The following is a 27,999-nucleotide window of genomic DNA, read 5'->3' as shown; positions in this document are numbered from 1 at the left end:
GTTGTGTTTTTTTTCTGCACTGTGACTGCTAAAGAAATCGGTCCACTGAGAGTCTATATCACCTTTACCTGAGTGTGGCAGTTCGATCCAGGTAATCTAACTAAATCTGGCATCGATCTGCTCCCTGCAGCCTCGGTGTTATCTGGAGTTCAGCAGGAGGCCGTCGTTTTGGCTCCAGTCCCCCCCTGCAGTCTGCCTCTATGAGCGCTGCGCACTCGGTCGTTGTGGTGGCAGCGGCTCTGTGTGCGGGGATATCCCGGTGAAAGAAGACACTGTTCGGGGTAAGTGTGTTACATCTTTAGGCTACCAGTGAACTCCTGTGTGTGTATGTCTCTTTTACCTGCAGCTCTTTGTGTGTGTGCTCCTGGCACATGTAGAGCTGCAGACAAGACAGTTTGTATGGAGCTTGGTGACAGGGACTGGCCGGAGGCCCGCTGACCCATATTCTTATCTAATGCTGCATGTTAGAGATGGGTTGTTCAAGAACGAGTCGACTCTAACATCCGACTCATTACAGCGAACAAGGTGAGCCACCTCCATTTAAACAGCTGTTTTTTTCCTTTACTTTTTCTTAGCTGGAACTGTGAGACTTTACTTAATGAGTCTCACTTAAAATGAACAAGACAACAAACACCAAGTTTGGATTGCAGCAGCAGGTGGCAGTCCGGAGAATTTCCCCCTTTTTTGTGTGGTGGCTCCAAGTGCTTTCAACTTATCATTAGAGTAAGCTATACCATTGATGTCACAGGCGCTCTTTTAAAAATACTTGATATTGCCAATATTTTTGTCTGCTACCTATCGTGTTGTGTCCTCATTCTCCATGTGTGATTTCGGGCCATTATTAAGCTCATCATTCAGGAAAATATAGGAGGACCAACATTCTCCATTTGATGCCTATAGCCAGGAAAGGAAATAAACTATCTGAAATATAAAACATACAGAAAAAAGCTACAGAGCAGTGTTGGTGGAACAGCGGCCATTGTCATTGGACTGTTGTCATGGAGACAGGACACACATGCAGTGCTTTTATTCTCAGCACACAAGTGTTTCATCCAATCACTCCCGAGCCACCAGCCAATGCTTTTCTGCCAGAAAAAAACAGCAGGTGGACACAGGCCCTCAAATAATATTTGTGCTAATGATTGAAAAAGCCAGATTTGTAGGACTTTCACTTGGAGAATCACTTTAAAATTGAGCCTACAAGACAACACTAAAAATTTATATTAATATTACAAATTTAACTAAATTTGTTGCTGAAAACATTTATTAACAATGCTATTAAGTAATTGGTCAATTTTGTTAGAAAATACGCATATTTTCTCTTTATCCTACTTCAATCCACATGCTGATGTTCAATTAAAGATAAGAAAACGTGTTATTTTTTGCCACAAATTGAAAGTAAGTCATCTTAAAACGGTGTATTAATATTTTGTATTTTAAAGCGGTCTATGTGAAATTAACTATTTAACACCCATAGCCTATAGGTGTTAAATAGTATCAAAGAAATAAAACGAAGTTTGTAATTGAATAATTTAAGGGATATTTGTGTAAAAATACCAATAAAGGTCAACAAATAACTTAATTTTCCTGCTTTATAAAACACAGGAGTGTACCTCAGCAAAGAGCTGAAGAGCCGAAAGAGTCGATTATTTTAGTTGAGTAAAATGTTCTGATCACTGAAAGGAGCCGGACTTCCCATCGCTGATGTTAGCTTGTCTGGCTAGCCGCAGCTAGCAGTGGGCTGACACACATACAAAACATTGTTGCGGACGAGTTGTTGAATGCGCCTTATTTCACCTTACAAAGTCTGTAACCAGCGGGAAAACACGGTGCTCTCTCTGGTGTCGGACAAAGAAGTCTTCATCGTGCGTGTCATGTGTCGCAGTAAGTGTGCCAAACTATAAATGTTGTTTTTGCGGCTGTAATTGATGTTAGCATTGAGCTAGGTGGCGTTAGCCTTGTGGAAATCACTGCCCGCTGTGCCGGCCGGCTTCACCGTGCAGCAGGAGGATATGTGAGCTGTACCGGCGTTTGTTACTGTTTTACAGGTTTAAGATCACCTGACAACTGTGCAGATGTCACCTGCACAACCTGTGCTGCCTTTTCAGGATGAATCTGTGTTTTTACCGGTGATAATGAGGAGATATGTGACAGCTGACTCACTTGCAGGCAGGCTGTGACTCTGATCACATCTGTTAACTTGACAGGAATCTGTAGAGCTGGAACGATTTATGGAAACTCTTTCTTGATTGGTGTTTGAAAGAGTCAATACAATTTCCTATTGCAATATTATAGCCTACTGTGTGACACAGAATCATATCTCTTAAGATTATTTAGCCTTTATTTCATTCTGAAGCATTAATCAGGTCATTCAATTACACATCGTCTAGTCTTTGTGCATGTAGTGCATATTGCAGGATGCATTCTTTTTGCTTTGGCAGCATTTAAGTGAAATACATATTGAAATCTCTGTAATCCTCAAGGCTTAAATTAAAACATCATAAATAGACCTACATATTATTGTGTAATTAATATTTTTATTTTTGAGGAATTCTATAGCATCATAACATAGTTATCTTCCTGCTGACATCAGTGAGATAAAATGTTATTATTGTTAATAAACACTAACCTATCTTTTTCTGTTTACACTGCACAATGTGTGGAAACGTACATATTGGTTATTTGCACTGTAAATCATTCACATACCTGCTCAGCTCCTCATTGCATCTTTTGTACATTTTGTACATTTTGTGTTTCTATTACATCTATATATGTTATTTTGTTTTTAATATATATATTTTCTATCTTATTCTTTTTAAGATCCCTCTCAGTAGGAGCACTGCTCTTTTATAGCCTTTTACTGTTTTTGCTCTATTTCTTGCTACTTGTAAAAAACACCAAGTCAAAGTCCTTGAATGTGTACATGCGCTTATAAATAATAAACTATTCTGATTCTGAAAATGGTTAACGAAAACTAAAATGTACAAAACATTTTTGTTAAATAAAAAAAAAGGCTTTATCAAAAACACAACTAACTGAAAGTTTATTGTGTTTACAAAACTACAAGTAAATCAAATATTAGAGAAAATGCCCTTAGTTTTTTGTCTTTGACACAAACATACTGAGTGACACACACACTGTCTCACACACCTCAGTTCATTTAGGAAGAGCTCGCTGGCTGCAGAAATGAAAGCTTTTTTCCCTTATAAAATACTCTATTGGGTATTTTTAAAATTAGTTGCTTGATATCTTACTCTGAATCATTTACGATATTACAGAGACAAAAAAAACTAAAACTAATAGAAACATAACTAAACTAACAAACCACCATTAAAAAAAACAAACAATTAAAACAAATTAAATACAAAAAGTCAAAATGAAGGCAAAACAAAACCTAATGAAAAACACAAAACTATTTAAACCATTCAGCCACACAGGAGAGGGGACATAATTCAAACAAGACAAATCATTAATGCTTTCAAATACTTAAGATAATTAATTTGTATAAATATATAAGTAATTTGGTTAATGTCTATCATGTGTGTCAGAGCTGCTCTCATCACAGATTCTGTGTTTTAACAGATCATTCAGTTTGTCCCATCTGAACCCTGTTTACTTTCACTTTAGACTAAGTTTGTCCAAATGTTTCATACTTCCATACTTCCGTCTTTCAAAATGGCACAATCTGATTTTTAATGATGGATAGTAGTATCAAAAATTACCAAAAGCAAAATACCTTGAATCTACATAAAGAGAGAGTGTATGTTTGAAGTTACAAAAATACGATGCTTAAGTATTCGTGCCATTTAGACAATGTGCAAAAGTCTGTCTACAATGTGTGGAGAATATAAGACACAAAATGAACACAAGCTTAAACGAGTGTCTCAGATGTACAAAACATTCTGAGTCCGCTTCTTTTTCATGATCTAGTTTTTTTGGTTTAGGAGACAGATCATCATCACGATGAAACAGAGCTTCCAGAGTAGCTACCGCCGTGTCGTGACATATTTCATACTGAAACAGGATAGAACCAATCACAACACAGAAGGCACATAAAGTGGGGATCCATATGATTGGATCGTTAGCTTCAATAAATCTTTCTACTTTGTCTAATAATGAGCAAACATTTTAGAAATTAAATCAATCTTTTTCTAAAGAAAAGCAACAGTAGTTTAGATTTTGCATTTAGGTTTATGAACTCAGCCAAGTGTTCCAATATCTCATCCCAAGGTGCTCTCTGGTTCATACACTGTAGCATCTTAATGAGGTCACATTTCTTACCCAGTTGGCCATATTTTTTGGCATTAATTATGGTCAGAAAAAGTTGACTTAAATTGATAATTGATACTGAAACAGAATAGAACCAATTACAAGACAGAAGGCAAATAAAGTATGGATGCATACGATTGGATCGTTAGCTTCAATAAATCTTTCTACTTCGTCTCATAATGAGCAAACAACGGTGAGTGCAGGATGAGTCATCAGACATTTGAAATGTTTGACAGGAAGAGAAAATACAGTTATTTAATTATAATGTTAAAATACTCAGATGATATTGTTGTCAGCCCTAGTAAAAATATTTATTCAAATATTTCATACTTAAGATTGATGCATAATAATGACAAATTAATGTTTGGAGTGCACTCAGCGCTCACTGTCCTGCAGCCTGCCGAAGTTAATACTTTTTCTTGCTTTTTCTTCATTGTGTGTTGGAGCTGGTCAAATTCTCTTCAGGCCTCATTACTTGTAAATCTAGGAATGGTATCACATTTACAATTCTGCATTTACTTTTCTTATAAAAAAGTCAGTCGTTGTTTAGATGACCAAATGTTGCATTGCATATTTTTTTTAAATGAAAGAGAACAATATTGACCCAAAGTAATTAGAGATGTAACTGAATCCAGCTGTGATGGAGGAATAATTCACCCTGTGTAACTTTACCACCCTTTCATGTGTTCTTCATGTGTTTAAGGGTAAAACAGCTGTGAGACTTATAATAACTCAAGCATCATTCTTGAACCTTATCCACCAAGTGATATGGCCAGACATAAAAAAAAAACATCATGAAAATGTGAAAAGCAGGAAGATTATGTACAAATATAAATATGTAATAATGGTGTTTGTGGTTATAAATGTTGAAGTAGTTTGAGCTCTAAACACAGAAAAGGTGTCACTGAGAGAAATCCCTCCTCCTCCTCACACACTGACCTTTCTCTCAGAGGATTCCTGTCAGCAGTCTTTTCTTTTTGTGACCTAACAAACTTCATCACTGACCAAACTGAACAAAATGAAGTTCCATTACTTGCAAAGTGAGTCATGTCTGTGGAGTTGTTTCTCTGTACGTGCAGAGACGATGCAGAGATGCTGGTGAGGAGGCGAACACGGAGGATGTTTGATGTTGAACTTTTGAACTCACGAAAATGGGTTACTGATCTCATGGCTGAATATCTCTCCAGGAAGAATACACTTTTTTAATGCAGAACAAAACAAAGTAGTTTGCATCATCTATTTATTGCCATCAATATGCGCTCCATGTTGTTTTGTTTTTAGATTTGTTGTTGGTTGTGCATCTCTTTACTTTTTTCCCTTTAAGTCGTAATATTTTCTACTTGCTGTGTTTATTGTTATGTCAGCTTCCTCATGTAAATACCATCATGGAGATTAATCTGTATCTGGTAAAATTCCCCCGATTTTTATTATTACACTGCAGCATATTTACGGCAGTTTTATAAGAATGATTTTATTTTATTTTTTTAGATCTTGTGTCATCAAAAATCTTTCTGCTTTATGTAAGGAAATGCTTATTTTTACAAGCTTGTAGAAACCCGCTTAATAATGCATGTGCACAATGTGGGGCAGCAGTTAAGTGTGCATTTCTGTACACTTAATTTAGGTATGAATTCCTAAAAAGTGTTCTCATAAATTCAACATGTCAGTCATTTTTAAAGCTAATTATTATGTAATGATATTTAAAGTCTGCTCTGATTGTTCCAGATTCTAAAATCTTCACATTTGCTTTTTTTCTGTCTTTAGTTTCTTTTAACTGTATGTTTGACAAAAAACAAAGAAGTTTGAAGACGTCTCTTTAGACTATGAGAAATTATTATATTATTGTTTCTTTAAGGTGTATTTTGGGGCTTTTTTGCCTTTAATTGGATACACACAGCAAGATAGAGTTGAATAATCAACTCAACTTTATTTATTTATATAGCATTTTAAACACAACACAGTTCATCCAAAGTGCTGAACATTGCAGAAAACAAAGCATTAGAAAGTAACAGGCAAAAATCAGAGAGAGAGAGGGGAATGAAATGTGGGATCAGAGCCACACGTTGGTTTTGCACAAAGGCCACTACCTTCGAGGATTACAGCCTCTATACATGGGGGCGTGCAAGCTAACCACTTGGCCACCAGCACCCTGAACTATGAGACATTTTGAATGACTAAATGATGATGCATCCATCATGTGGAAGATCATCATTTAAGGGAAATAAGGTGATTTGGTATAAATGAGACAACAAGAGCTCCATTGACCTACATGGAAATGAGGCGCCATCGAAAGCTGTTTCAGACACTAGGCCTATGTGATAGGAGCACAATCAAGACAAAGAGGGTTTTACCTAAAACAGTGACAGGCAGGTTTGAGCTCTATCAGAGCTGTAACTGATAGTTTCTGAGTTTTACTGTAGGAATTATGAATTAGCTTCTTTTTTTAACCCTTACCTGCACAAATGATCGGACCCTACACTCTTCCACAAGTCGGTCAGAAGCGACCTGTATTAGAATAAACACGATGTCTTTTCATTGACTTCATTAACAGTAGATTGTATTCTGTATTATATTTTGGTCCTCACTACGAAATGTCAACATTTGAAAGTAGCTAGAAGAAATAATAATAATATTTGCAAGAAAACGACACATCGTGGCCTGTTGTGCATCTAAAGGAGAACAAAGAGTAGAAACTGATTGTTGATGTTCAAAAGATTATAATGACTTTTATATTGCACTGAAGGTCTAAAAGGTCAGCACAAACACAGAATCATTACACTGATTAAGATGATTTATTGATTTTTGCTCTTATGAAGAGAAAATCAATCAAAAGCCCTCCACTCTAATTACATTAAAAACTTTATCAACATCCACTTTAAAAAGAGACAAAGTGCTACGAGGATATACAACAAAGAGAAACAACCAGATATTCAATGAAAGTAGAATTCATGCACTTATAAAAACAATCACTGATTCATTGTATTGTTTGTTTTTTAAAGAATCTTTAAGTTTGATAAATGCATGTGGTGCAGATGTTTTAATGTTTAATTATCGTGATGTCAATATCAATCGAAATAGTTGTGATTATGATTTTTCCCAATAATCGAGCAGAACTAAGGTGAGGTATGAACACCTTAGACACTTAACAAAACAAGCAGCTAGAGGGAAGAGTTGAGATGAGAGTATAAGAAGAACAGATTAGCAGCTCTGAAAAGTGGAGTTCTGAGAAAGATTTCAAAGAATAATCAGATGTCGTCTTTGTAATCTGAGGCTGCGTTCAGACTCACAGGGATTAGTGATCTGAAGTCATCAGGGTAAACCTCAAAGTGCAGAAGATAGCGGAGGGTTCATTAGTCAAACTTCACACTATAAAGTTTATAAAGATGACCTCTACGAGCTGTCTTCTTGGTTATATTTCTTATTATGAGAGAATATTAGAATAACTAGGACAATAAAACAAGTTACCATTGATGCTTTAAGAGCTGTGTGTGTGTGTGTGTGTGTGTGTGTGTAGAGCAGGTTCCTGCAGTGTTTTATGAAGCTCTGGGTGACTCAGATGTTTGTGATTCAGTGAAGTGAGTGTTTTTGATGCAGTTTTTTCTCTTTGTGTTTGTCAGGTGAAGAATTCAGAGTTTCCTGCAGAGCGGTGCGTCGTCATCAGGTGAAGCTGTTACAACGTTAACCATCAATCACAGACCAAAGGTAAGACACAGAGGACCGTTTGGGCAAATAAATAAATGAATCATTGGCTTTTATGGCTTTTATATTTCAGTAATGTTCTATACTTAATCAGCAGTTTATTGTTTTTTTCCCCTAAGCAATATGGAAATGAAATGTTTTCCCCTGAGTCACTGGAGCATTTCAAGACTTTTCTAACGATAGGATCCTTCTGTAAATACGTTTTCATATTTCATGGTTGCTGTGTGTTTTCCTGTGGGCTTGTTTGCGTTAAACCAAGTCAGAGTTAAGTGCTAGACAGGTGAAATCTGGACCACTTTTTATGTGTGAATGTCATTTTTGAATACAACAAAGTCTTCTTTTAATTGATACTCTGATACCCTAACCAGTCCGGATGCTTTCCATTACATCTTTCATTCTAACTCCTACTTATGGCATTTAAAAAAAAAAAACCATTTGAACACGCACTTGTATGTTGTGTACACATTCTTAGTCTCTATGTGTTGTGTTAAACAAAGTCCCTAATGGATTAATGAAGTCATTTAAATCAAAACAGTTTTGAGTAGAAAGCAAAATGTTATCCGAGGAGTTTATTTTGCTTCCTGAGCGTCATTTAAGTTCACGCATAAAAAAGGCTGTGTTGGTTCCAAATCAACCTGGAGGTCCTGTGAGCGGTTCACATCAAAGGGGCGGGGTTAGCTGTATACGACCAATCACAGACATGATCAAGTCTGCCGTCAGCAGATCTTCATATTCCATGAGAAAAATCTGAAGTTAAACAGTGTAACGGTTACAGACCAGATCAACACAGCTGTGTTTGTAAAATGTGAAGGTCAAACTTGGTGTAAAAGTAGGTGTAAACTTAAAAAAACAACAGTTTTTTTGGAACAGGACAAATTTCATATTCATATGCTTATTATGCTGACATGACACTAATTAGTTAAATGATAAAAGCTGAAATTAATAATTAAAATGTCTCCAAAATGTCCAATGTCCTCTTCCCTGTGATATCAGAATGTTCTATGAAAATACATTTCTGGCCAATAGCTAACGCCGTCCCTCAGTAGAAGTAGATATTACAGTTTTTCCATTACACAAGTATTCAATGATGTCATCATCGTAGCCTCGTTGCAGCAACGTCCATCATCATCTACTGTTGTTTTCCATCTTTGTGCTCAGTCAGAATGGGCTTGATTTGTGAACATGATCAGATAGAAAGAGTCTGTTGTTTCTCTTCATGCACTGACACATCTATATGGCTTCACTGCTCGGAGGATGCAGTAATCACAGTTCAGTAATGTGTGAGTGCCCGGGGAGAGTTCATCACATTTCACAGAGAAGTTTAATTCAACCATGACGAGACCACAGCAATTAGATTAGCAATGCTGCGAGATATTCTAGATACGTTTTATGATCTTATGTTCCGCCTGCTTTGAAGGACAGCTGTCTATTGTTTCGGCATTAAGACAGTTTTCAGCCACTCTTGGAAAAATAGCTCCTGTTGTGTCTTTATGGTTTAGTCTCGTATTAAAGAGTTGATGATTGACAGAAACAGATAGTTGTAATCTTTGTTGTGTGTTTGCTGACATTATCCATAGTTTCCATTTTACCTGAGCAATGTTCAATTTAAAACATTTAGTAAATTTCCCTGTAGGCAGCGTGACATCTAATGACAAATCATTTTGTGTTCTTTTCAAACACGAGGCCAACATTAGCTGTGACTAACAATTATTTCATGTATTGATACGTTCAGTGGATGTGTTCAGGAAGCTTGTTTATGTTTCTAACTTCACTCAATCATTCAGTTTTCAAGGACAGATAAGGAATCCAAACAATGAAGTAAAAATAAAACTCTTCACTACAGTGCGTGTCTGAACTATGACTAAAGAGATGTTCTATTTATCTGTGAAAAACTGCAGTCTATAAAGTGATATGTTAGCCTGGACAAAGTTAGCTGGGTGTGTTTTTAGACATTCATTTGTCCAGTATAGTTAAGTGTGATGCTAAGTACATTATGTACACTCACATTGAGTAAAGTCAAGTTAAGGACCCAGGTGTTAAACGACTCAGTACTAAGTCTTGAAATTTAAAATGCATGTTTTCAAGGTTAGACATCAGCTTGAAGACAAATATGCTCCTTGGAAAAATGAACACATTTAGTTTAAACGTCCTCAGTGTTTTAGTTACATGAAAACAAACATTTTTAAAAACAGGTTCCAGAGTGCAAACATTTAAAAAAAATACAATGTTTACATCGCTTTGTAAACTGGAAATACGCTAAAAACAGAGCACAGGCTTATAGAGAACAAACCATATGACATATTTTTGTAGGCCAACCCTGAAGTAGCATCTCCATGGGGTCCGTTGAGTGTTGGTGGTCAGTCACATGTGGGTCACATTTTCATCATTTCCTGCAGTCTAAAGTCACTCTTTGCTTATCTGGTGCTGCCTGTCGCCCCCCCCCCCCCCCCGAACTTTGCTGAACCACTTGGCTTCAGTTTGAGGCCCCTGGCTGCCTTCCTGCTCCGCTGGGACAGGAGGCCAGCAGCAGCCGAGGGGGCCTCTGCCAACCGCTGCAGCCAACCTCTCAAACATTCCTGTCTTAAGAGCTGTGGAGTGAAAAACGCAAAACAAAGAGTCCTTTTGTGTTAACAGGCTGGCTGCAGGGTTTGTCTGTGTAGAAGTATGCTGGGCAGCGTGGACAAACATGTTGTGGATTTTAATGCTAACATCAAATAGTTAATTAAACCACCTTCTGTAGCATCCATAAGAAAGCATCCTGTAAGCTTAGGCTTTTTGAGGAGGCTGCCTCAGACTAGGATGTGTGAATAAGTACTCTTTCATATGTTTCTTCGGTGTATGCAGGATTATTAACCTTATTGGGAGCAAAGGTGGCAGAGCACAATCCAAACATGACTATAAACAGATAATGCGGCCAACAATCTGTTCTAGTTGAATCATTTCTTCTTTAGTGACACTACATAAACATCCCATATTCTACTTTCATTATAGTCACTTTGTTAAACCCAGAGAGTAGCATTGCCTGATTTACAGTTAAAAAAAAAAACTGGTTTGTTTCAGCTGCTGTCTCTTTAAGTCGCCCCTTCCCTACATTCCAACTTATTTCTTATTAGCTCAGGGCTACCAGGGCTACCGGTGGAGGGAGAAGAGATCCTACAGAAGAGGTCCAAACGGCTTACTTAAAGGTGGTTGGTTTAATATTGGGGAACTATTACGTGATTTGCAGAACAAGCTGTTTAGCACACTCTTCAGACTTAGCCTGGGATTACTCCAACATACGTTTACCTCATGATCTGAAACTCAACAAACAAACAATTTTAAAATGTGTTTACTTGATTTACGTGATCGACCTGACAACGCTTGACTTGTTACTTTTGATAATTCTGCATCATAAAGTTGTTATTTCAGTAAACATAAAGGAGTAATATGTAACTAATATATGACAATTTATTTTTCTGGCTCATACCAAAGTTATTTAATGCTCATGGCTGGAAACACCAGAATATAGGAGAAGTTCAGCATCCTTCCCAGAGGGATATCGTGATCAGATGAGCTGACGGTTTCTAAGATTATACAGATGGTGATATAAGGCAGTTTCCGATCAGTCAGGGCTCGTTTGTTCACCACAAATGTCCATCATGTTGCGTGACTGATGTTGACTTTTATGACCTCCTTGGCAGTGAGGCCGCTGCTTTCTAGGCAACTGTAAAAAACAACAATTTATAATTTTTTTGTCAACTGTGCAGAGTCTGATTTGTTGAGGGTAACACTGAGTTTAAGGTTTTAAAGTCGCAGAAACTTTCTAGAAATCTCCTAAAAGCTGTGGTCTATGTTGTGACACCTCGGACCTTTTGAGGGTTTTCTAATCTGCTGCTCTCAGGTGTCAGGGTGTGACGTAGGTAATGAAACAAACACAAGGGTTGCCATGACAATGAGGGTGTACCTATCCATGTCATACAAGATGTACCAGACAGTCCTGTCTGCAGACAGACCAAGGGTAAATAATTATGATATTGTTTCATAATTTGAGGTATTATAGGGGAATAATAAACGGTGCTAAAGTTATGTATCTTCAATGAAAATGTATTTAAATGGTAATTATTCTCCTCTTCCACTAATGTGCCAGAGACTACCCAGGCATGCAGCTGCATCAAAGATTTCTTTATTTTTCTGCCTGTTTTAGAGAGACAGGACCGTGGATAGAGTCAGAAATGAGGGAGAGAGAGAGAGGGGGGAATGACATGCGGGGTAGTATATGAAAGGGGGGGGGGGGGGTTCTCCTGAGGCAAGATGGATGAACAGAGTCCGCTTTACAACGCTGTAATGACAACATTTGCCTTCATATGGATGCTGTGTGTAGTTCAACAGAATTGCAATATGATCAGAAGAGTTTGAGAAGAACAGAAAACATTAAGCAGCAGTTTAATTACAAACACAGAGATCGTACTGGTCATGTGCAGTCTATGGTCGTATAAATATAAATATATAATATATCCTGCTGCCTTTCACATCAGTTCACTTGGAATTTCTGCTGAAAAAATACTAGGGGTCTGGCAGGAGAAATTTGATATAAAATATGGAAAATACCCTGCAAAAGCTGTTGTCAGAATGTTTAAATAAAGTTCTGTTCAAAAATGGAAGGATGGCAATTTCTATACTTTGATTATTTATTAGTATTTATTATTGTATTTATTTACAAATCATTTTAAAGTTGCTTTTTTTTATTGCTTTTAGCAAAATAATAATAATAGTTTTAAATCGTATTGTAAGAAGTTATGCATGTCTATGGGTGTGGGATGTACTGTACCTATAAAGATAATTGAAATGTTGTATTAAACATATTATAGCAATAACGTATCGATCTATGATGCCTTCTTTAAACAGATTTCTGCTTTTAAATACAGAATCTGTGGGTGAGTGACAAGATTATCAGAAGATTGTGGTTTCTGTTTTAGTCTAAATATCTTTTTTCTCTGAGTTTTTTTTCATCATGTGTTATTTATTCATTTATGACCTGAAGTATTGATTGTACAGAAGCTTCCCAAATTTTACTTGCATTCCTAATCACACAGCTACATAAAAAAACAAAAATCAAAAAGGAACGCTTCAGTGCGAATATATTCATGTTTTCAACAAAAAAAAAGGAACTGTGGGAAAGAGGAGGCATTCTCCTTCTCATACTGCATTTAGGGCTGCAATATTCTGATGGAGGTTAAAGATATGAGATATTAATCTCATAACAAAAATAATACAATACAGCAGCTTCAGTCTCTGCAGAGCAACAAGTGTTTTTCTTTAGAGCTGGACTCTAATATGCAGACATATTATCCTGTCTGCTGAAGCAGAAAGGAACACAAGCTGCATCCCTGGTGGGAATGGATCACTGGGTGTTGTTTCAGTTTTGGATTTGGTTTCCCTTCATTTGAATGTCTGAGCTGAGGGAGCAGAAGGGAAACCTCACCCCAGCTGTCATGTTTTTATGATGTTACTTCAGTGCTACATGGATCAGCCTGTCACAGGTCTTTTTATTTCTCAGAGTAATGATGGAGGAAGAATCTTGCCTCGGAGATACTCAGTCAGACTGTTTTTCTCTCCACACAGCGAGGCGGGTTGCCATGGCGCTGCCCGTTGGCACAGTTGCTGTGCTGGCATCTCGGTGCGGGGTGTGTCGGGTGCGTGACGAGCGGCGCCACAGATACACTTCAGAGCGACTCATATCCTCTGAGCTCTGTTGCCCTACATCAGCGTGCACACACCCCCTCACACACAAACACACACACACACACTTACTGACATTCAACAATGCTGTGTGAACAGAACAATATGCCTGAAGAGTTTTCAGGCAGTGATGCTTTTAAAACGATTTCTTTACATATGAAATGTGTTTGATGAGTAGAGAGAGACCTCGCTCACACCTTTTTATATATACCAGTAGAGATGTGTTATTATTAAGAACATGAGGTGTTTCCTTTGGAGCTGTGATTAAGTCAGATCAGTGGAGGAGGAAGAAAGTAGGTCATTGGGGCAGCAGGTCAGTGAAGCAGCGATGACATCACGGTTATACAACCTCTGCTCTCGCTGCTTATACAACGCTCTCGCTCTACTCTGCAGCTGTTATTGCCGATGCACCGGAGTCAAGTTCTCCGTCCTCTGCAAACATTTTTCTAATTCCCTGGCATCCTCTTGTTTGGTTTTCATCATTCATTCATGTGAATCTTTGTTAGCGTTCCAGTTATTGATTTCTAGATTATAGCCATGTAGAGTCTACCCCTGTGCTTTAACTCTCCGCTCTGACCGCTTGTGTTGACAAAACAGTGACCTGGGATAAGACGCCCTTTCTCTGGAGGCTTATCTGTGTCAAAACGCACTGAGCAGTAAAATGAAGACTACATACCTGAACATTAACAGGCCAAACCTCCTTTCACTGTCATTGTTTTCTCTGCCTGTCTAAAAATAAATGTGTAAACACTCTGGGTTGAATTCCTCTATTTGTTTTATTTTCAGTCTTAAAGGATAGTGTCAGGGCTGACAGGGGTTTCCTGTGTTTTTCCATTAAAGTTAACTGTGAGAAAAGTGAATTTAAATATGAACCACATCAAATCATTGGTCTGGTTTTATGTCCTTAATTTTTTAAGTTTATATATATAATTAGGTGACAAGCAGGCTAACATAAATGTAGATTCATGAGTTTAGTGATGTTTTTGCATGCATGAAGTGAATTATTTCTTAATACAGTCAAATATTAATTGCCTCTGCTCAGATCGGATGACTGCTGTGGCATGACATATGTGCTGTATAGATTTAATAGTTCAGTGATGTATATATGGAACAGTAACAAGAGGATTTGATAAGGTATTCTGTGCTGAACTTGGAGCCAGTGTAAGGCTGCTAATAGATGTGTTCAACTCTTTGTTTTGACCTCGACACTGTCAACCTGTCTTATCTGCTAAACCTGTCTGTGCTACCTGGTATATTACTGATATATTACTGTACAGTGTTGATATATTTACCTATGCATGTGGATATGCCTGTTTGTAAACTTGTGTATTCTTATTTTTAATGTCCATGTACAGTTAGTTTTTCTGGTTTTCTTTTTGTTTGTGTCTTTTTGAAATAGAAATATTAATTAAAAAAAACCTGTTTATTAGTTTAAAATGAGTTTAGTATAACATGATGTCCAGTATGAATAGAATTGTGTGTCGAGTAAACTGAAGAGTAATATTGAAGGCTTTTTCTCACCATCACAAACGAGCTGTGATGGTGAGAAAACCTCCCACACAGCTTCTGACTGTAATTTTGTTAATGAAATAATTGGTTCAGATATTTAGACGACAGACCAAAACAGGTGGGTTTTTTTTTAAGGTGACAATCTAACGAGGCTCCACCTGAGCTAGACAGAAAATAAAGTCAGGTCAAAGGTGACTGGCTCAAACTGTTCCATTCAGATATTTGCGTCTATGGATCTTCCTCGACTGCCTGTATGAGGCAATATTTGATCTTTTTAAAAAACATACTGTATATATGCACCATCAGTAGTTGCAATGACTTCTCTAATGACAACTTGTCTTGTGTGTTTTTCTAACCCTGTACAGGACGCAGATGTTGCTGCGATGTGTTACACTCACACATGAAGCAGAAGAAGATCTCATCAAAGACATCCTCTGCTTCCTCTGATTGATGAAACTTGCAGATTTTCCTCCTAACTCCTCCACCACAAAAGTGTGTCCACCCTGAGCCCGTCTTCATCCACAAACATCCTCCTCAACCTCTCACTGGACTGACTCTACTGTCAGTGAGGTAAGGTTTAGCTAACGTACTCTTTGAAGTCACAGTGAGCAGTGCATCCCTTCATGTTTACCTCTTTCTCCTCAAAAGGTTCTTTCACAGATGTCGACCTCACGGTTAAAAGACCCCTCTGAGTCTCCGACACTGCGACCCTAAACAGAAAACAAGATGACCTCCAGCATTGACCGGTGAGTCAAACACCTAATATTTATATCTGTTCATCATTTTGTCTTCACAACATAAAAATACTTTTTTCTCTGAGTCTAAAAACCAAACATACAGAGTATAATAGTATAATCTTCTTCTGATGTGTTATTGTGTGCTCTGCAGGGATGACAGCAGCATCTATGATGGCTTTAATGAAGAGGATGATAAGGACAAAGCTAAACGGTCAGACCCCTGTACTCTGCGTTCAGTCTTATTAAAATCATCCTCTGTCATAAAACCAGTTTCGTTCTTATGAGACACGTTCACTTAAAGGCTTTTCTCCGTAGACATCCTCTCTTTAATGTTGTCAGACACTACAAACAAAAGATCTCAGCTCATTGAAATCAAAAAATATGCACTTTTAGAAGACGATTAGTGAAGCTTTTCCAAAAGTCCTTGTACACACATAAGTGACTAAGATTCAATAACTCTATAATAGCTCTTATGTTTCTTGTCAAAGTGGCTCAAGTGCCCTCACAATTGTGCATTTGTTTTCCTTAAGTCACGATAATAATAATAATAATAATAATACATTTTATTTAATGCGCCTTTTAAAACTCTCAAGGTCACAAAAAACAACGAAGTAGCAATACAATGATAAAATTAACATCAAAAACACAAAAAACACAAATGTACAGGATGTAAAGGAGTTATGAGACCGGATGGAGAATGATCAGACTGAATATGTCAGTTTAAAAAGATGTGTTTTGAGATGAGATTTGAAAATGGAGAGAGAGTCGTTATTACAGATTTGTGGTGGGAGGGAGTTCCAGGGGCACAACATTGACGATGACACAACATTGTTCATATAGCTTCATTCAGTGCCCAAACATGAGTGTAAAGAGTGATGTTATTTACATTGTGTCTAAACCCACAGCGTGTCCCGTAACAATCTGGAGAAGAAGCGCAGAGATCAGTTCAATGGCCTCATCAAGGAGCTGGGCACCATGCTGCCCGGAAACACTCGCAAGATAGACAAGTCGACTATCTTACAGAAGAGCATCGACTTCCTCCACAAACACAAAGGTGAGGAGCTGACAGGAGGATGATCTCCGGTTCAACTCTTCAGCTGATTCATGTTTTCTTCTTCTTGTTTAGAAATTGCTGCTCAGTCAGAGTCGACAGAGATCAGACAGGACTGGAAGCCTCCTTTTCTCAGTAATGAAGAGTTCACTCAGCTGATGTTGGAGGTGAGATAAGAGCTCTGTGTGTTTCTGTTTTGATTACAAGAAGAAGGGGAAGGAAGTTGAGTGTAATTATATTCTTTGTGGCAGGCGTTGGATGGATTTTTTCTTGCTATCATGACCGATGGGAATATAATCTACGCTTCTGAGAGTGTGTCGTGTCTGCTGGAACACTTACCTGTGAGTATAGAGTTGAATCCTGGTTGTATTTATTCTCATTCTTAGTTTTGATATTTTTAGTGCTTATTTACTTTGTATTTAATATTATATCGTGTATATTTGCTAATATTGTGTGTTTGGATAACCTGCTGCTGTAACGCCACAATTTCCCAGTTTGGGATCAATAAAGTAATTCTATTCTATTCTATAGTGTCAATTTAAGAGGACATTCTAGTTTTTTTATCTGCTCTATTCTATGACTTAAATAACCGAAGTTATTTAAAGAAAAGAAGATTGCCTGAGCTTGAAGTTTGATTCTGCTGTTGTTATTTATCTTCTCTTAGATTTTAAATTGTTTGAAAAAATAACTTTGAAATGTTTCTTTTATTGTCTCTCATGAAGCACTTGCTGGAACGTGCTCTATAAATGTATTTGCCTTACCTTGCCTTGCCTAAGTGTCTGACGACAATCAGCAGCCTCAATGGGGCTAATAACTCAAATTAAATAACCAATCTGGGCAGTGTTAGACCCGCATCTCCTGTATTCCTGTACAGGTGAAATTCCTGTTTTTGTCAATGGAGTTTTGTGGCGTTGTATAGAGAGCTGTCTGTGGTTTAAAAAAAGTTATTTCTTTATTGGTATTCTTTCTCTAGTGTTGTCAGACACTTATAATAACACTCTGAGCATGTCAGGGACAAAATCGATGTATTTGTATTATAAAGTAAGACCCACATGTCATACGTAAAAACTGTGGCCTACATTTTGAATAATTCATTCAAACATATTCAAAGATTGATGAAAGATATTCTGTGTTTCAGTCTGACCTTGTGGATCAGAATGTGTTAAACTTCCTGCCTAAAGGAGAGCAGTCAGAGGTTTATAAAGCTCTGTCGTCTCACACCGTCGAGGGAGAGACTCTGTCTCCAGAATATCTGAAAAGTAAGAATCTTTTATTCAGATTTTAGCATTTTCATTGATTTTTTGGTGTTATTTTATTTCCTGGAATATTTAGCCATCCCATGAGCCAATTCTCTCTCTTTTTTTTTACGTTAATTCACCAAAATGTGCATACACACACACACACAATAAAAAAAAGAGATACAAACAAGAGGGGAACTGTGGTATGATACAGTTTTGCAAGCAGATTTAGACAAAAACAAACAAAGAAAACAAAAGGAAAAGGGTCAGTAAATAAAATGAATGAATTAGAAAGAGGGACAAAATCAGTAAATGAGCAAACAGGACAAAGAAAAACATGGGGACAGTATAGTATCAAAATGATGTCAAATAAAACTGGTGGGATAGGTTGTACACATGGTGACGATGTTTGGTGTTATTTGTTTGTTTTTGTTTTTCACTTTGTATGGGTGCTAACATGATGATTGCCAAATTCTCTCCTTTTTTTTTAGCAAAGAATCAGCTGGAGTTCTGTTGCCATATGCTCAGAGGGACGATGGACCCCAAAGAGCCTCCTGTGTACGAGTATGTGAAGTTCATAGGAAACTTTAAAGTCCTCAATAACGGTGAGTTAATCCACCCTGATGGTCTGAACTTTGAGTTAGTTTTCCTTTGCTGTAAGGTCTAACTGTTTCCGTTTTTCATATCTGTCATCAGTGCCTAACTGTAACCGAAACGGTTTTGACGGAGTGATCCAGCGGTCGCTTCACTCCGCCTTCGAGGAGCAAGTGTGTCTCATAGCCACCGTGAGGCTCGCCAAGCCTCAGTTCATCAAGGTGAGAATCAGTCTCAGTCTTATCTGGTGGACACACACTTAGTTTCATGCTTCAGGGTTTGTAAAAGGAGGTTTTTAAATAGGACAGTGATGAGTTACCCTCATGCAGAGACTCATTCTGGCACCTCACTGGTGCGGCTCCCAAGCTGTCTCTGTTGGCTGGTTTTACTTTATTAAAAACCTCTGAGATCTCTCCCTCAGCTGAATTAAAAAGCTTCTGTTCATTTTTTTTTTTAAATGTGGAAAAAAATTCAAACAATGATTCAGCAGCATCTGGTAACTTTACTGGAACTGATTTAAAGAGAAGCCAAAAAACTAAATCCAAACTTCTGCACCAAATCAAATCAAATTTGTGGTTTAAATGTAACAGTACAATAAAAACTTAAAGCTGGTTCTTCAAACTTGCCTGGTTTCCTGCATGATTGACTAAACATTGGCACAGATTATTACAGTAACTAAAAAGTATGCCTTTTATTGTTGTTGATAAAATAAGATAATGATGAAATATATCTTCTTCCCTCTCAGGAGATGTGCACAGTAGAAGAGCCTAACGAGGAGTTCACCTCCAGACACAGTTTAGAGTGGAAATTTCTCTTCTTGGACCACAGGTACAGTTTGTGTTCAAATCGTGATGTTTTCCTGTTTGTGTCAGTGTTCAATGTTTGTTCAGAATAGTTAGTTGCATCTAGTTTGGCTCAAATCAAATCAAACTCCACCTTCACTTAAGCCTAGTTTATACCTCTGTGTTGAGTCTACGCTGTCTGTTTTTTTCTTTGCAACACTTGCAGTATAATTATCTGCTGATGAAGATTAAGCTGCTCCAACTCCAACAAAATAAGCATGGTTTCAGTTGCCATGGTTTCACTGCCAATTAGTGTTTGTAGGCGTAGTATTTCAGAGCAACGCAGACACACAAACATACAAGTGTGTAGTGTGCATGACAGCATTGCTACCATGTAGATTTGATGCAGGAGAAAAAAATCAGGCTGAAGCCAGTTTGTCCTACCTGGGGTCTGTGTCAGGGAAGAATTGTTTTTTTCAGCTGGAATTTAAAGTGTTCCAAAAATAATGTCTCTTTATAATCTATTCATCACAACTGATGTTCAAGGTCCAGTTCAATCTTCAATCTTGACTTAGAAGATTCAGTTATTTCTTTTTGAGAACATTTAAAAATAAATTAAAATATTGTGAGGTAACATGCAGTCAGTCAGGGACCCCCTAAAGCCTTTACTTCATTAGTTTTCTTTTCATTCAGTGAGGAAACTGTTGCTCTGTTACCGTGGAGACAGCTGGATCCATTCACCAAAAATATCAAACCCTGACTTTACCTGTCAGTTGGTGTAATTTAATGTTTTAGCTTGTTGTCTTTTAAAACAAACGGGTGTGAACAAGAATCTGAGCTGAAGGAAGTTTTACCTGGGGCCATGGAGACTAGTCAAAGGTACAGACAAGTCTTTGTGCTGAGGTGGTTTGGGTCGGTGGAATCAAATCACATGGGAGCAAATGATCCCAGACCCCGTGATGATTTTAAAATCCTTCTTTTAGTGAGCTCTGCAGAGATCAAACAGCTGCCCTTTGGGAATAACAGAACACTTCTTTCACCTTTTATTAGGTTTATTTGTGAGGTCTCCCAGTGTCTCTCTTTTAATAATAAAAATCCTTCTTTGTGTTTGTCCAGAGCGCCCCCTATCATAGGTTACCTCCCGTTCGAGGTCCTGGGTACATCGGGGTATGATTACTACCACGTGGATGACCTGGAGACGCTGGCTAAATGTCACGAGCACTGTGAGTCCTTCATGACACTGAGCTGACTCTTTGTCACGTTTCAATCAGTGAGTGTAACCCTGATTGTCCTCCCTGTGTGTCCGCAGTGATGCAGTACGGGAAGGGAAAGTCCTGCTACTACAGATTCCTCACTAAAGGGCAGCAGTGGATCTGGCTTCAGACTCATTACTACATCACGTATCATCAGTGGAACTCCAGACCCGAGTTCATCGTCTGCACACACACTGTAGTCAGGTACAAGGAACCATTTATTCCACCTGATGGGACCAACCTGTCACTCACTGTAATCACAATGTTATATGTTCATAAGTGGATTTTTATTTTCATATAGAAGTGTTTTTTATTTTATTTTTTATATTGGTGATAAGGTGAACAAAATGAAACAAGAATATATAGACATGACATCTAAAGCGAGAACAAATGAACAAAGACAAAAAAATAGTAATAATAAAAGAAAATAGATACATAATAGCAAAACATAAGATACAGAGCAACAATACAGACAATGATTTTTATGTTCAGGTAGTGTGTTAGAAAGGTGTGAATGTGTTCGTGGCAGCGTAATGCATTAAAGTGCGGGACTTAGTGGGGAGTAGCGAGAAAACAAAATAAATAAATATTAAATATTATATAAATAAAATAAATGAAAAATGAGTTATAATAAAAATGTATATATGCATATTGAAGTGTTTTTTGCGCCACAGTTACGCTGAAGTCAGAGCTGAGCAGCGCAGAGAGCTCGGGATGGACGACTCGCCGCCTGAGGTCACAGCGGACAAGGTGAGACTTCTGAACCACACTCTGAGTCACAGATCTTTGCATTGACATCCGTAGCACTTACTTCACTGATTATGTCCGTCACCTCTCAGCAGTCTCAGGATTCAGGCTCAGAGTCTCAAAGGAACACGCCGAGCCTGAAGGAGGCGTTAGAGCGTGTCAACCACAACCAGACGCCCTCCGCCTCGTCCCGTAGCTCACGTAAATCTACACTCACCGCCGTGTCTGACCAAACCTGTAAGAACATCATCTTATATTACAGATTTCTTTATCATTTATATTGGTTCTCTTTTTCTCTGTTCACACTCTGAGCATTGTGTTTCTGTTCCCCTGTCAGTGTCTCAGGTGAAGCTGCAGGGCGACCAGAGCACACCGGGCCGACAGTCTGCCTCTGCCATGGACATGACGTCACAGCGCAGGTCGTCTATCAGCAGTCAGGTCAGAGAGAGAACAAACACAGAGTGTCACATTTCTGACTGACATCGGGGATTTCATTTACTCCATCCCAACATCACCCCCTCTGAGTGTCCTCTTACTCTTAGCATTACGTTTTCATTCAGCCTCCAAATGTTCTAGTTTTAAGAAAGTCTGACCTGTTTTCATCCTTTTTTAAACTGAAGTTATGTATCGTTTAGGTTGACACGAGAAAGCCTTTATCTAACATATCTAACTGCTAAATATTAGAAATCAGATTAAATCAATTCAAAAAATCAGAATAGAGACATTAAAATACTCTATATATATATATATATATATATATATATATATATTTTTTTTAACATGTTTTAAAAATAAAATTAAAATATACATTATAAACAAAGCAAACAGCAGTCAAAGCATACTTTCTGTAGTGGCTTAGTTTTCCTTAACCAGTCCATGTTCGAAAAGGGTGTAGGATGAAGTTAAATAACTTATCCAGTCCTACCCCTTTTATCTTTTTAGCTTAATAAATGAATCCAAGACTAAGCTTTAAAAAATAAAGTTGAATAATACAGATAATGAAGTAACAAAAGCAACAGATATAATGTATTACACACATTAATTGGTAGACGGTACAGACCTTACAACTGATATTGATTCAATTTTTCCCATTGACTGTTCAATTTTATATTTGTTAAATATGTTATTCTTGAAAATGTGTTTAAACTGTCCTAATGTTTTACATGTTTTCATTTCATCACTGCAGCTGTTCCATAAATTAACACCCTTTGTTGTAATACAGTGTAGTTTCATGTTGGTCCTTACTGCTGTTTTTTTTCACATAAATATTCCTCTGAGATTGTGTTTACTGTCCCTCTGCTGAAAATACTTATGGATACCGTTCGGTATCTGATCATTTTTAACTTTGTACGTGATTTGAGTGGTTTTAAAGTCGAACAAGTCCTTGAGTCCTTATTCAACTTTAACCCCAAAAAACATTGATTTTAACACCTTCAAATTGTTAAATACAGTTTTCATGAAGAAAGTTTCTCTATAACTGTTGGAAGACACACATGTTAACCCATAATGCCTTAAAGTTATAATTATATATGAATATAATGTTACAATTTCAATGAATTAACATTTTTCACCAGCTTCAGTCCTGCTCATTAAATATGCAATTATTGTTTTTGTATATGTTGAACTGTTGATGTCTCTATTTTTTCTATTAGCAGTCGATGAGCTCTCAGAACACAGGGCAGAACATGGCTCCATCCATGGTTTTACAAACACATCAACAACAACAACAACAGCTGCTACAACAACAACAACAACAACAACAACAACAACAACAACAACAACAGCAGCAGCAGCAGCAGCAGGTTCAAATCAGCAGCCAGGTGAGATAATCATCTTCCTAGTTTTAGACCCTAATTAAATCATTTTTCAGAACTTTACCGACATAGGAGCAGATTCTGAAAAAGTCTCATTTTAGCTGCTTTGGAAGTGTGTGTGTGCTGATGGTTGTAGTCCACATTTTGCAGGATTTTAAAAAAGACAGTGGAGACAATGGTTTTCTGCTTCATTTCAGAACAGTTATATGTTTCTAAATGAATGTTTCAGACTATTTCTGATGATTTTCATTCAAATAGACAATTGGTGACTTCAGACAGGCCACACTTTAAAGACTGTGCAGCTGTCTGTTATTCTTTAGTTTAAGTTACTCGTCTTGTTCTTCACTGGATACTCATCAGATGTTATTTCATTTCCTTCTGTGTCCCTGCCGTGCCGTTGGTCCTCTTCAGTCGATCTCCAGTCAGATAGAAGCCATGCAGCACCTGAAGGAGCAGCTGGAGCAGAGGACCCGACTGATCGAAGAAAACATCCAGAGGCAGCAGGACGAGTTGTCACAGATACAGGGCGAGCTGCAGAGAGTGCAGGGACAGGGCCTGCAGGTCAGACAAACTCATGAACAGATCTTTGTGCTTGAAGGTGTAGTCGATTTAGAAAGAGTCATAGTATGTTACTGTGAGTTTCAGACGTTCCTGCAGAAAGGAGCCGGAGGAGGACTGAACGTCAGCTCTGTGCAGCTGAGTCAGGGGAACTCTGTGCAGCAGGGACTCAGCATGCAGGGTCAGATGGTCTCTGCAGGACCTCTGCAGAACAACATACAGCAGCACCATCCTTTCCAGAGCCAGACGCAGATTCAGATCCAGAGCCAGCAGCAAACACTGCTACTGGATCAGAACACGGCACTCTCACAGGTCAGACAGTCCATTGAAATGTTTTCTCCTGATTTATATCAACTCTGTGTGAAATAATTCAACACTTCCTACAATGTTCATTCTTTTTGCAGCTGCAGCTTAAAAGCTTTGTGATTTTTCACTCTTAAATATAATATAAATCAAGTATATCCTCTGAAAATAACTCTGTGAGTCATGACTGTCTACAATGGGTGTAACACCCGAGTCCCACTGTCTGTGATGTTTTCAGAGTTTTCAGAGTCCTATCTTCACTTTGTTTACATCGCCAGGACGGCCGGCTGACTCCTCCCCTCGTGTATAAAAGTTGTTTAATTGAGGGACTAGAGAAAAGAAGAATAACATACTGTACTCACTGCTTAACTGTGTTTCTAGATCACGCTCATTTCAGGTAAATTTACATGCAGTGTGAAGATACGAGCATAATAAAGATTGCTAGCATTAGCATGCTAACACAACAATGCAGAGAGAGTTGTTTTGGTTTCATGCTGGTGCTCAAGGGCGACATCTACTGGATCAAAAAAATCACATATATAGCCTTCAATGATCCATCTGTCATGTCATCTCGTTGTGCAACGATAATGTTAACATTCAACGATCATTAATCTATCAATCGTTTATTACCTGCAGTTATTTATTAAAGAGAAACAATAATTGACCCTTTAACTTCAGTTACTACATGGTGGATGGATCATGGATAACTTGAGCAATAGCATAGCACCTCCTGTACTGAGAGCTCATTGAATAACGGTCCTGTCTTTGTACCTCTCTTCCCTCCTGTCTCCATACTGGCTGTGGATTAGTAGTGGTGCAGCGCTTCTCTCATCAGGTGTTCAATCCCCAGCTCCTGCAGTCACATGTCGACATGTGTGAACATGTTAATCAGTTAATATCGACGGACACTTCACAGAGCAGCCTCTGCTATCAGTGTGTGATTGTGGTGTGAATGGGTAGGTGTGACCTGCGGTGTAAAAAGCACTTTGAGTAGCCAGCCCAGGAGACTAGAAACTAGCCAAGGTCTATTTTCCATAACCTCCCCCCCTTCCTGTTTCACCAGAAGGGACAGACACAGCAGCAGACGAGTGTCAATAAACATCTGAAAACAAGATGTAATGATATACATCTCAAAGTTGACGTGGTTGCTATGTTTTCCTTCTCTCTAATGTGTTGTTTGTTGTTACATCTGTTTTGTTATCTTTTTGTCGTTGGATGCCATGCAAATAGTTTTCTTGGGTTTGGAAAGTTTGTTGTTTCGCACTTTTGCAATGACGCTAACGTTCTAATGTTAGGAAGGGAGGGGTTCACGCAAAAACCTGTTTCTGAAACATGTTTGAGCCTCTGAGTGGAACACAAACGGGCTGAAGAAGTGCAAAGCTTCCTGTCCTGTAGATCTGATCCCTTTCTCTTCTCTGTGTTTTTCCAGTCTCAGCGGTCGTCCGTCACTCTGCAGCCTCAACAGAATCAACTTCCTGCGTCCCTCTACAACACCATGATGATCCCCCAGCAGAGCCAGACCAACATGGTCCAGATTGCCACCAGCCTGTCTCAGAATCCTGGAGCCAACACCCCCGCTGTGGCTACGTTCGCACAGGGCCGAGGAGCGCAAATCAGGTTTGCAACTTCGGTTTTAAAACTCTTATTGTTGTCATGGTTACAATAGTGGAGAAAAGCCTAACCTTTCTCTGCATCCTGTCCTCTTCTGGTAACTGCAGGTTCCCTGCCACTCCTCAGCTGCTCACTAAGCTAATGACCGGTCAGATGACGTGCGGGGCCGTCATGGTCCCCACCACCATGCTTATGGGCCAGGTGGTGACTGCCTTCGCTCCTCAGCAGGGGCAGACTCAGACTATCAGAATTTCCCAGCAGCCTCAGCAGCAGCAGGAGCAGCAGCAGGTTCAGACGCAGCCACAGGTCACAACGCTGCAGCAGGGACAGACTCCTCTGACCCAGCAGCAGACACAGTTCCTCCAGGTGACTAATAAAACATTCAGACTGAATCACCTAGTGTGGTGAATACGACCCCTGAAGATACAAGAACACACAGATTGTATCATTTCAAAACATGTCATATTGAAAATATCAAACTATTGGGGTGCCAGTGGTCGAGTGTTACAGAGGCTGTAGTCCTCAAAGCAGGCGGCCCAGGTTCCAATCTGACCTGTGGCTTCTTTCTGTCATGTCATTCCCCACACTCTCTCTCTCTCTAGCTCCCCAATTTCCAACTCCATCCACTGTCCTGTCTCTACAATAAAATCCTAAATAAATTAAAGAATCAATGTACTGAAAATGTTGACAACCTTAGATTTGACTAAAATCCAGCATTAAGAAAAAATGAACTAATTTCCAGCTGTGTTTAAAGTAGTCAATATTTAGAAGTTAAAAAATCTAGTCAGTTCTTCTCTGTTGAGTTTTGGTGGATGAACAAATCTCTAAAAATAATAATAATCTCTGTCCAAATGTTTTTACACTTCAGGCTCCTCGACTTCTTCATGGGAATCAGTCCACTCAGCTGATCCTGCAGGCCGTCTCTCTGCAGCAGCAGGGAACCTTTACTGCCACGAGCCAACAACAGCAGCAACAACAACAGTTACAACAACAACAACAGCAGTTACAATTACAACAACAACAGCTACAAAATCATCAACAACTTCAGCAGCAGAAACAGACGTTGGCTCCTCACAGGACGGACAGTTTGTCTGATCGCTCCGCTGCTCAGCCTCAGTGAACGATGAACTCTTTTAAGAGACCGTGTGTGTGTGTCTTGGACTGGAGGAGTTCTTCACATAGCGACCCCCCCCCCACCACACACACACACACACACACACACACACACACACACACACACACACACACACACACACACACACACACACACACACACACACACACACACACACACACACACACACACACACACTGATGTTTTCTGTTCGCACTAAAAACTCCTGAGCTGCAGAGGAGCCAGAACCGACCATTACAGGTCCAGGTCGAAGCCTTTTCTCTGAGAAGACGGGGCGCCACGACCCCCGTGCGTGCGTGCGTGTGCAGCCCCCCCCCCCCCCACACAGAGTTATTTTATGCAGAGCTCTCAGGCCTCACGTCCTGCAGCCAGATTGTTTGTTTGTTTGTGTGTGTGTAGTGTGGGATGTTTTCTCGTTTGTGTAATGTAAAAAAAATAACTGATGGGTCGGGAAATATTTTTCAGAATTCGATGCAGATCGAACTTTTACTGTACAGAACATGATGTGTAATATATTCTGTAAATATGAGAAAGAAGAACTAATATTTTATATAATGCATGTGATGAAATGTGTTTTCTGTTCTTTGCAGCTTTGTTTGTTTTCTCTAAGAAAAACAAAGTCTTAAATGCTACGTCGCTGTTTTCACACACACACACACACACACACACACACACACACACACACACACACACACACACAGACACCAACACACACTCACACACACACATTCTCCTGTGGGATGTTTTTGTTAATGCTGCTTGTCGTGTCCGTTTGTTTAATCCTTGAAGCCACCATTCACAGAATTTTGTACAATTATTAGAGCGAGAGAAAGTATTTCTGAACTCTTGCACGATAAAGTGTTGTGAGTGTGAACGATGAAGGTTCAGCTAAATGTGAGATCAGCCTGTGTGCGCCCTGGAGAGGCTTCATTCAATCTATAATTATTTTCAAAACATAAAACCAAACCTATCAGACCTATC

The 27,999-nt window shown here is 38.7% G+C and overlaps 1 protein-coding gene across 6 annotated transcripts; it reads left to right on the top strand.

The window, feature by feature from the left end:
- Positions 1-35: 35 nt before the first annotated feature.
- Positions 36-27,997, top strand: clocka (clock circadian regulator a). 6 transcript variants are annotated; one of them, XM_065956186.1, is made up of 24 exons: positions 36-281; positions 378-525; positions 7,887-7,971; positions 15,561-15,765; positions 15,844-15,941; positions 16,084-16,143; positions 16,838-16,986; positions 17,059-17,150; positions 17,235-17,324; positions 18,122-18,242; positions 18,713-18,826; positions 18,918-19,036; positions 19,561-19,643; positions 20,714-20,820; positions 20,907-21,054; positions 21,525-21,600; positions 21,690-21,834; positions 21,935-22,035; positions 23,250-23,417; positions 23,823-23,972; positions 24,057-24,281; positions 25,702-25,889; positions 25,991-26,249; positions 26,752-27,997. In XM_065956186.1, exons 5-24 carry the CDS (start codon positions 15,922-15,924, stop codon positions 27,001-27,003), a joined length of 2,667 nt encoding a protein of 888 aa, XP_065812258.1. In that variant the 5' UTR covers positions 36-281; positions 378-525; positions 7,887-7,971; positions 15,561-15,765; positions 15,844-15,921; the 3' UTR covers positions 27,004-27,997. The 6 variants fall into 6 exon arrangements, with proteins under 6 accessions (XP_065812258.1, XP_065812257.1, XP_020499451.2 ...); XM_065956185.1 differs by lacking the exon at positions 378-525; XM_020643795.3 differs by lacking the exons at positions 36-281; positions 378-525 and adding an exon at positions 1,727-1,884 and having other exon boundaries at positions 21,693-21,834; positions 23,253-23,417.
- The last annotated feature ends 2 nt before the right edge of the window (positions 27,998-27,999 follow it).

The sequence above is a fragment of the Labrus bergylta genome, chromosome 6, assembly GCF_963930695.1.
Source record: "Labrus bergylta chromosome 6, fLabBer1.1, whole genome shotgun sequence".
NCBI classification, from domain to species: domain Eukaryota; kingdom Metazoa; phylum Chordata; class Actinopteri; order Labriformes; family Labridae; genus Labrus; species Labrus bergylta.
The sequence above is the reverse complement of the archived record's forward strand: the minus strand, read 5'-3'. Positions and strand labels throughout refer to the sequence as shown.